The sequence below is a fragment of the Nannospalax galili genome, unplaced genomic scaffold (assembly GCF_000622305.1).
Source record: "Nannospalax galili isolate Female #2095 unplaced genomic scaffold, S.galili_v1.0 scaffold68, whole genome shotgun sequence".
Taxonomy (NCBI): domain Eukaryota; kingdom Metazoa; phylum Chordata; class Mammalia; order Rodentia; family Spalacidae; genus Nannospalax; species Nannospalax galili.
In genome coordinates this window covers 336,875-345,755 of record NW_008358189.1, presented here as the reverse complement: position 1 = coordinate 345,755, position 8,881 = coordinate 336,875, and the positions used below count along the sequence as shown (strand labels likewise).

At 53.1% G+C, this 8,881-nt stretch overlaps 1 protein-coding gene and 1 long non-coding RNA gene across 2 annotated transcripts; one reads left to right on the top strand and one right to left on the bottom strand.

Annotated features, from left to right (window-relative positions):
- On the bottom strand, positions 1–5,235 carry Siva1 (SIVA1 apoptosis inducing factor). Its single transcript, XM_008856358.2, has 4 exons — positions 5,041–5,235; positions 2,653–2,847; positions 1,886–2,039; positions 1–182 (listed from the first exon to the last, which is right to left on the bottom strand). Exons 1-4 carry the CDS (start codon positions 5,156–5,158, stop codon positions 125–127), a joined length of 525 nt encoding a protein of 174 aa, XP_008854580.1. The 5' UTR covers positions 5,159–5,235; the 3' UTR covers positions 1–124.
- Positions 5,236–5,679: 444 nt separating this feature from the next.
- LOC108490118 lies at positions 5,680–7,093 on the top strand. The gene is made up of 2 exons (XR_001872122.2): positions 5,680–5,938; positions 6,922–7,093. It is a non-coding gene; the product is annotated as an uncharacterized LOC108490118 (long non-coding RNA).
- The last annotated feature ends 1,788 nt before the right edge of the window (positions 7,094–8,881 follow it).

Genomic DNA, 8,881 nt, shown 5'->3' with positions numbered 1-8,881 from the left:
TGCAAATATAAAGGGATTTATTCGCTTCAGTTGCTGGGGTACAAAACAATGTATAAAAGCCACTCCCTCCCTCTGCAGTGTGAACATATTGTGCCATCCAGGGGCCACTGCCATCCACGACCACTCAGGCTTCAAATATAGCGCAGCTGTTGCACAGAGTCTTCTCACAAACATCCGTGTAGCTGTACCACCGACAGGGAGGAGAGAGAAAGCTGTGTTAGGGACGGATGGCGCCTCCCAACCCAATGAAACCCTTATCCCAAGACTGAGAATGTGACCTTGTTTGGAGACGATTCATGTGACAGTGGCATTTGAGGGAGTCTGGGAGCACGGCATGCTGACACCCAGCAGACCTACATCTGGGCTCCAGCCCTTTCCCATGCTCTAGACGGGTGAGTGGATGTCACAGAGAGACACAGAAGTGACATGAAGACAGGGAGAAGATGGCCAGTGACAGGAACACCATGGATCGGCAGCAAGCAGTTATCAGAAGCTGGGAGCAGGGCCTGGCAGACCCTCCTCCCCCAACCTCAGTTTCAGCTAGCCCTGCAGAGCCCAGACTTCTCCCTAGAGCACCCCTCAGGCTACCCCACCTACTGAAGAGTGTCTGGTAGACGGGACTTCCCTTGTGATACAAGCTTTTCCATCTGACCTAACTTTTAGAAAATGCTGGTCTGAGCTCATCTGGATCGACAGTGTTGGTTCTATACATAACTGGGGGATCGTGTCCTTACAGAACAGAGCAAGGGGTGCTCTGCACTATCCATCCATCCCACCAGCTGTTGTGGGACTGTCCTGACCCCTTGTACATCCAGACCCCGCTGGCTGCCAGGAATGGGTAACATCCCTTCCGCACCACTCCACTCTGGCCAGACCACTGATAACCAGGAAGCACATGGGGACAGACGTGGACCGCAGTGTGCACCTGCTGTCATATGTGAGGCACTCTAATGACAAGCACATCTGATAGAAAACAGAACAGAGCAAGGGGTGCTCTGCACTATCCATCCATCCCACCAGCTGTTGTGGGACTGTCCTGACCCCTTGTACATCCAGACCCCGCTGGCTGCCAGGAATGGGTAACATCCCTTCCGCACCACTCCACTCTGGCCAGACCACTGATAACCAGGAAGCACATGGGGACAGACGTGGACCGCAGTGTGCACCTGCTGTCATGTGAGGCACTCTAATGACAAGCACATCTGATAGAAAAGGAAACTAGGTCAGTACTCAGACAGTGCTGACTACTGGAGCCCAAACAAGGGCTCAGAAAACCAGGCACAAAGCTGTTTCAGCTAGGCAGCTGCTTTAAGGAGGCCACAGACACTGGCTGATCATTTGGGAAATGGGGGTTTCTTTCAAAAAGATCAGTCTTGAGAAGAGTTGGGAAAGCATTTATCACCACCAAGTCCTGTCCTGTTAAGTAATGGCAGGCCGTCCCCACAGAGTGCCCGCCCAGCACCCTACACTCTTGCAGTGAGAGAGACCATTACTTTCTTTTTTTCCTAAATTTATAATTTTTATGTGTGTATTACCTGCATATGTGTAAGTGCACCCATGTTGTGCAATGCCCACGGGGTTGGAAGAGGGTGTCAGATCCCCTGAAACTGGAGGTTAGCCGCCATGTAGGTGCTGGGAACTGAACCCGGGTCCTCTGTAAGAACAGCCAGTGCTCTTAACCGCTGAGCCATCTCTCCAGCCCCAAGAGACCATTATTTTATTTTTTTGTGGGGTCCTTTTGAGACAGGGTCTCCCTGTAGCCCCAGCTGGCCTGGAACTCAGATCCACCTTCCTCTGCCTCCCAAGTGCTAGGATTAAAGGCGTGTACCACCACACCTGGCATGAGATGATTATTTTCAATAGCCCCACAGATCAAACTACTCACTCAGCAAGGCCACACAGCATGCAGGCCACAGCACCGCAGCCCCAACAGGTGTATATGCACTGTCCACAAAGGGCCCGTTCACACTGGCTGCAAACTGCCTTCCCATCCACAGATCGCACACATGAGGAGCAGGCAATGGGTGCCCTGGGCAGGTCTGTGAGAAAGAAACATGGCTCTATTGGCAACTGGAAGAGTAAAGGGCAGTGAGGTCACCTATACTCCCCTATAACTTAGAACATGGGGCCCTGACCCCACCCACCCCTATTTACAACAGAGTCCTCTCCACAACCTACCAGCTACCTATAGTACCTGGACCACTACACTAGAGAGCCCAGGAGTGGTCACAGGGTTCCAGGCTGACCAACTGCCCATACCCACTATGGAAGGATTAGCTCCTCTGACTGCTCTATCACAACTCTGTCTTTGTCTAGGTCTCAAGATGTGGCCCACTGCTTCACTGGTTAGCCAGGAGGTTCCCTGAAACCGCCCAGATGCAAGACTGGACTGTTCAGGCAATGAATCAGCATGCTCCTACTGCTGGTGGGATACCAGGGAGCGCCTGCTCCTCTTCTGACACAAGTTGGAAGCTATGTGTCGAGGGGGCAGACCTCCTAACAGGAGGCTTCCAAACCTTTCGCCATTTTGCCCAACTTATCAGGCACTGGGTGGCTCTTGCTTGCCTAGGTAGGCAAAGCCCCTGAGCAGAACATTTGCCCTAGTCTTCCCTCAGTACCACAGCCAAGAAGTGCCACTGGCAAATCACTCACCAGCTTCTGAGACCTGGGCTTGGCTCCTCATCAGTCGCCCATCAGGTCCAATCAACATCTGTCCCCTTGTAGCTCCAGGGGTCCCTGTAGGCCCAGGCCTCGGGGACTCTGGCAGGTGGACCATGGCACAGCCTTCGCCCCACATGTGATCGCTGCAGGCCTGGGCCCCCTGGAAAAGGAGCTGCTTGGTCCTTTCTAGGGAAGAAGATCATTCCTCAAGTTTACACTGTCAACTGTGTTGGGAGCTGCTAATCTATTATGTGCATTGAGCTGTGGCAGCCTTGTTTACTGAGTTTGTGTTATGCACACCAGTATCTAATCTGCCTAATCAGGAGGATTACATGGAGAGCCTCACAACACCTGACCTTGAGGCAATAGTGGTAAACAAAAAGATCAAAGAAGCCTTTGAAGTATCTGACCTCCTTGACCCTCAGATACAGGTGGGGAAACAGCTGTGGAAACTAATTGAGTTCTTCTGTATAAAAAGGCGGAGCTGAGATAAACCTGGGCTGCAGTCACCACTGTCAGCCCTCCCAAGCATCTTTTCTGTCTCTTCTTTTTTCTTTCAATCCTCACTCCCCCTTTCAGGGGTACCGGCAAAACTGCAAAGCCCATGCATAACCATCTTGTGACCCTGCCCGGCAGGCACAAGGAATTCCCCTTCATGCCTGTCGCCCTAGCTCACGTTTTCTGTTAAGCCAGGGCCTCCCAGCCACCAGGCTAAAAATGTTCTTTCCTTTCTCCTGTGGCTCCATTGTCACTTTCCACAGCAAGCTGCAGATCCCTCAGGCCCTGTGTTCAACACAGAAGTTCCTTCCCTTAGTCTGTTTTCAATACCCACAGGTGGTCTTTCTTCCCTGGGTTTGTGTCCTTTCTCTCATCCTCCCAGCATGCCTCCTGGAAGCTGGTCTTTCCATGTTAGAAAATGTCTGGTCCCTGGAGCCTTCATTCTCACAGCTCAAGACACTGCCTACAATCCCAGCCAGTGAACACTCACAATAGGGGTCAGAGACATGGCAGCAGCCTCCTTCCTGATAAAGGTGCCCAGAACCTTCCAGGCCCACATGCCCGCGGCAAGTGGCTGTTCAGCATCCAAAAGGGCTTTCCATTGGACTACAGGCCCAGGGAGCCTCAAAATCAACACTTAGGTGTCAGTCCCAGAATGCTCACTCCAACACACGGCCAGGGTGGACTTCCAGACCCCGAGGGCTGTCTATGGGAGAACTCCAAAGAAGCAGCAGTCAACAGTCCAGCTACACTCAGGGCCACTTCCTATCTCTAAGAAAGAAACTAAGCGTGATGACACACCCCAGCATCCAGGCCTGTGAGGCAGTATTGTCAAGTTCAATGCCAGCCTAGGATACAATGTGAAACCCTGTCTGAAAAACAGCAAAAAGGAAACGGGAGGAATCTCATGTTGAAGGTAATCTCTGTTCTTAGATCTGGTCCATAAGAGTCCAGGGTGTGGGCTGGGCCTTGGAATCTGTCCACAAACCTTCCAACTTTGCAACCTATACAACCTCAGAGCCCAGCAACCCCTCTCTGACCTGGCACTGCTGGGGTCAAGCCCTGCCAAGTGCTCCAAGATAGAGGTCCTCAAGAGGGTAGAGCCAGGATGTCAGGGTCTGAGTCTATTTAGGTCTTTTCTCCAGCCCCTCCTATTTAGGTCTTTTTAACTGCATAATGTTTACATTTCAAAAGAATATTTATTGTGAATGTTCACTGGCTGTGTGGTCAGAAGAAAGCTTTCAGGAGTTGGTTCTCTCCTTCCACCGTGGGTTGTGGAGATGAAACTCAGGTTGTTGGGTTTCCACAGAAAGCGCTCTTAAGGCTGCGCTATCTTCCGACCGTGTTTACACTTTTTGAGAACACTCTTGCAGCTCAGTCCTTACGCCTCACTCACTACCTTCTCGGTCTCAGAAAACACTCGAGTTTGGATTCCTAGCCTACGGGAAGAGAAGGGGTTCCACGCGGGGCTGGTGGCCTTGGGTAGGGTCTTTGTAGTTTTCAGGCGGGCCTCCCACATTCCAAAGGCAAGCCAGCACCGTTCGGACATGTCCCAGGCCATTCTCCCACAGCGCCTCCGGCCACCAAGCTGGGTAAGCCGCGCTACACCTGCCCGTGGGGTCGTCACCCTGAAGCAATGCTCTGCAACTCCCCCCACACACAGAAATTCCGAACTCGGCCTCCGGCAGCGCGCCTTCCCGCTCGCAGCACTAGGGTCGGTTTTCCCGAGGGCGGCCCGCGCCCTGCCCGTGCCGCCTCCACCCCGGGGCATGTGCTCGGGCGGGCTGGGAGAGCAGCAGGCGCCGGGTCTCCCGTTCCCGCGCTTCGTAGCCCGCCACCCCCCAGCCCAGGTGGGCATCCCCGGCAGCTGCCTGGACTCACCGAACACCTCGCGCGCGTAGTGCTCGGCAAAGACGCCACGGCCCAGCTCTCTCGGGCCCACGCGGACTTTGAGCTGCAGCGGGGCAGCGTCGCCGAACGGGCAGCTCCGCTTGGGCATGGCCACGGGGCCCAAAGGCTGACCGCCACAGCGCGCGCAGACCGCCAGCAAGGGCGGGACGGGCCGGGCGCGGCGCGAGATAGGCCGAGAGGAGGCAGGGGGCGGGGCTAGAGCCTGCGCCGCGGGATAGGCCGGGAGGAAACAGGGGGAGGGGCTAGAGCCTGCGCCGCGGGATAGGCCGGGAGGTGGCAGGGGCGGGGCTAGAGCCTGCGCCGCGGGATAGGCCGGGAGGAAACAGGGGGCGGGGCTAGAGTCTGCGCCGCGGGATAGGCCGGGAGGAGGCAGGGGGAGGGGCTAGAGCCTGCGCCGCGGGATAGGCCGGGAGGTGGCAGGGGCGGGGCTAGAGCCTGCGCCGCGGGGGTGGGGGTGGAGTCTGTGCGCGGCGTGGCGCGGGATAGGTCGAGGGAGCGTGGGGGGGTGGGGCTCTTGCGGACGCGGCGTGGGATAGGCCGGGGGAGCTGGAGGCGGGGTCTTCAATCGCCCGACTCGGAATAGCCCTGAGGCTACTCGGGGGCGGGACTTGTGACCTCCGGATCGTTTGGAGAGTCGGGGGTGGGGCTCGGGGCGCTACGGACCGGACGTCGTCAGGTCTCCTGGCGGCTGTGTTTGGAGAGGTTTCAGGTTTACACTTCCGAAGAGAGATGGCAGCGCTCGGTATAGGCTCCCCTATGGTGCATCGGGGCACCCCAAGGCCTGACACCGAGAACACTTGCCAAGCAGCGATGCCGAGCGCCTTCTCATCCCTTGTCTTCCACGCTGTCTGAACGTAACTTCTCGACGGTGCGTGGAGTTGTCTCCTCTCGCAGTGCAGGAGACTGGGCGCATGCTGCCACAGACGTCCTTGGTCTGTGGATGGACGCTTCTGTGTCCTTACTGGGTAGTGTGTGGACACTGATCTCTTTCTCTAAATTATTTTTATGTGTATGAGTGTATTGCCTGCTTGTATGTACGTGCACCCGTGTCGTGAGATGCCTGGGGAGGGCAGAACAGGGCGTTGGATTCCCCTGGAACGGGAGTTACAAACGGTTGTTACCACGTGGTAACAACCGTTTGGTGCTGGGAATCGAACCTGGGTCCTCTGCAAGAGCAGTCAGTGCTCTTAACCGCTGAGCTGTCTCTCCAGCCCTCTGATCTCTTATAAGAACACCAAGTATTTCGAATTAGGGTCTGCCCCAAGGACCCCATTTTAACTTAGTCACGGCCTTAAGACTATATCCAGATATAGTCACATTCTGAGGTCTTAGGACTTTATGAATAGGGGGCACAGTTCAGAAAGGTGTCAAGTAAGTGTAGAGTGATCCCTGATGGTAAGTACACCTGTCAGAATTGACTGCTGCTCTGCTCCTGTCCCTTTGGGTGGCGTCTTCTGTCTTAGAACTGCAAGGAAGAGAATCTAGTGGGGTGTGGTGGAGCACGCCTTTAATCCCAGCACTCAGAAGGCAGAGGCAGGTGGATCTCTTGAGTTCAAGGCCAGCCTAGTCTACATAGTGAGTTCCAGGCCAGCTGGGGCTACAGGGAGACCCTGTCTCAAAAATTAAGAATATAATCTACCTTTAGGTGGAGACATGCCCTTGTCTCCTCTCTTCAGGGTTAATCCAATGGGATGAATGGGGACCTGGCTAGCCGACCACTCCTAGGAAGGCAGGTTCACCTTCAGATAGTTTGCTTTTCTTTTCAGACTTCCCACCCCTAGTGCAGTTCTTAAGAATCACCGTGGTTCGTCTGCGTCTATCCGAAGGTGGAACCATTTCTTTTTCTTTCAGATGCTGGCCGAAGCCCACATAATCTAAAGTACCCCTCCCGGCTGTGCAGCTGCTGAGTCCCAACCTGGCTGCCCTCCATGCCTGCTTAACCTCCTTTCTCCTCCAGGCAACTGTGAGCTTTGCCTGCCCTGGGTTTCCTCTTAAACTCTAATATAAAGTGTCCTCAAGCTTCTTTTTTGAGTCTGTTCTTTGTCCTCAAGATTCCATTTGTGTCCCTTCTTGAATTATATTAATAATTAATGAGACTGAGACCCCCCAAGAGGAGACCCCGATTTCCCCAATATCACATGATGGCTTGCTGGCCCTCCCAAGATTTCCATGAACACTTCTTTCCTGCCTTTTAATTTTTTTTTTTGTCTTTTTGAGACAGGGTCTCCCTGTAGCCCCAGCCGACCTGGAACTTGCTATGTAGACCAGGCTGACCTTGAACTCACCAGAGAGCCACCTGCCTCTGCCTCCCGAGTGCTGGGATTAAAGGCGTGTGCCACCATGCCCGGCTCCTGCCCTTTAATTCTTTAATTGGCAGGGAGAATGAACCTGTTCTTGCCTCTGAGATAGTACCACAGCTTCATGCAGGCACGCTAATTGTGCATGTGCCCTTTGGCATCATCTTCCTGCATGCCGACTTTGCTCCCTCTGTCTCCCACTTGTTGGTGGCTGGTTCCTTCTGACACTGGCTATTCTGCTGTCTAGAAAGTCCAAAGTTTGCTTTTCCACCTGTCAGCCACCAGGACCATCCAGGAGCTGTAGCTGTGATAAGTTCAGCTGCTATGGACACTTGTATCAGGCCTTTCTTGACATAAGTGCTCTTTTAATTTTGGTCAGTACTTAGGCATGAGTTCCCTACCACATCCCACCAGGTGTGAATGTGTGTGTGTGTAAGAGAGAGAGAATTATGCTTGGCTTCTAAACAAACTGGCAGCTTTCCAATGTGTTAAGACAAAGTACATTTTACTAAAGAATGTTGCTGTGATTTTCCTCCCTCTTGGTTCTCAGGGCTGTGTCTGGAAAGTGGCCATAAACTCTAACCTGCCTGACAGGCTCTGAGGAATTTGCTCAGGGGCATTGTTTACTGTGAGCCTTTTGTGTGTGTTCTGGTGTGAATATGAAGTCTCTCCTCAAAGGGCTCATGTGTTGAAGGCTGGTCCACAGATAATGGCATGATTGAAGAGTGATTAGACCATGAGGCGCTCAACTTCAATGGCTCTCTGGCAGAATGGGCTATGAGGAGGTGGGGCCTGGTGAGGGTGTGCCTCGAAGGGCATATCTTCTCCCTGGCCCCTTCCAGTCTTTCTCTACTTCCTGACTGCTATGAGAGGAACACCTTGCCCCTGCCACGCCCTTCTCCCTTGATGCTTCTGCCTCACTATAAACCCAAAGTAACCAGCTAACCAAGGACTAAAACCTCTAAAACTGTGAGCCAAATTTCTTTTTTTTTTTTTTTTATTTTGTCACAGAGGTGAAAACTAAAACAGTGGCTATGTCCTTATCCTGAGGATAGCTATACCCAAAGGTTTGACATATTATTCATGGGGGCCTCTCAGAAGCCCAGTGAGCACAGCACAGTCAGTACCTGTTAAGAAGCCTGGTCTACACAGCGAGTTCAGGCAAGCTGGGTTTACTGGGAGACCCTTTCTCAAAAAGACCAAAAAAAAGTTGCACATGTAAATATACGACACGCAAATACAGTCTCTTTGAAAAAACCTGTGCTCAACAACGGATCCAGGCAAGGTGGGGTCAAAAGAAAAGCCTTTTTCAAAAAAAAAAAAAAAAAAAAAAAAAGACTGATCCAATCAGATTTTCATAGGATCAGTGACCAAATGTAGCCAGCCAGATGAAGAGATAGGTCCTGTCTGTGGGCTGCTGTGTCCCTGGAGGCTGGAAGGACTGTCAGTCCCGGATCTCCTGGAAGGTCCTACTGGGTAGCAGCTCTGGAGTGTAATGTGCTGGATGGTTTTGA

What these genes read in the sequence shown, in the direction of transcription:
- Siva1 (XM_008856358.2), bottom strand. Translation starts at nt 5,158, where the DNA reads ATGCCCAAGCGGAGCTGCCCGTTCGGCGACGCTGCCCCGCTGCAGCTC. An exon ending in CTACGCGCGCGAGGTGTTCG is followed by an intron (nt 2,848 to 5,040) that starts GTGAGTCCAGGC and finishes CTTCTTCCCTAG; the next exon opens with AAAGGACCAAGCAGCTCCTT. An exon ending in AGCCCAGGTCTCAGAAGCTG is followed by an intron (nt 2,040 to 2,652) that starts GTGAGTGATTTG and finishes TCTTTCTCACAG; the next exon opens with ACCTGCCCAGGGCACCCATT.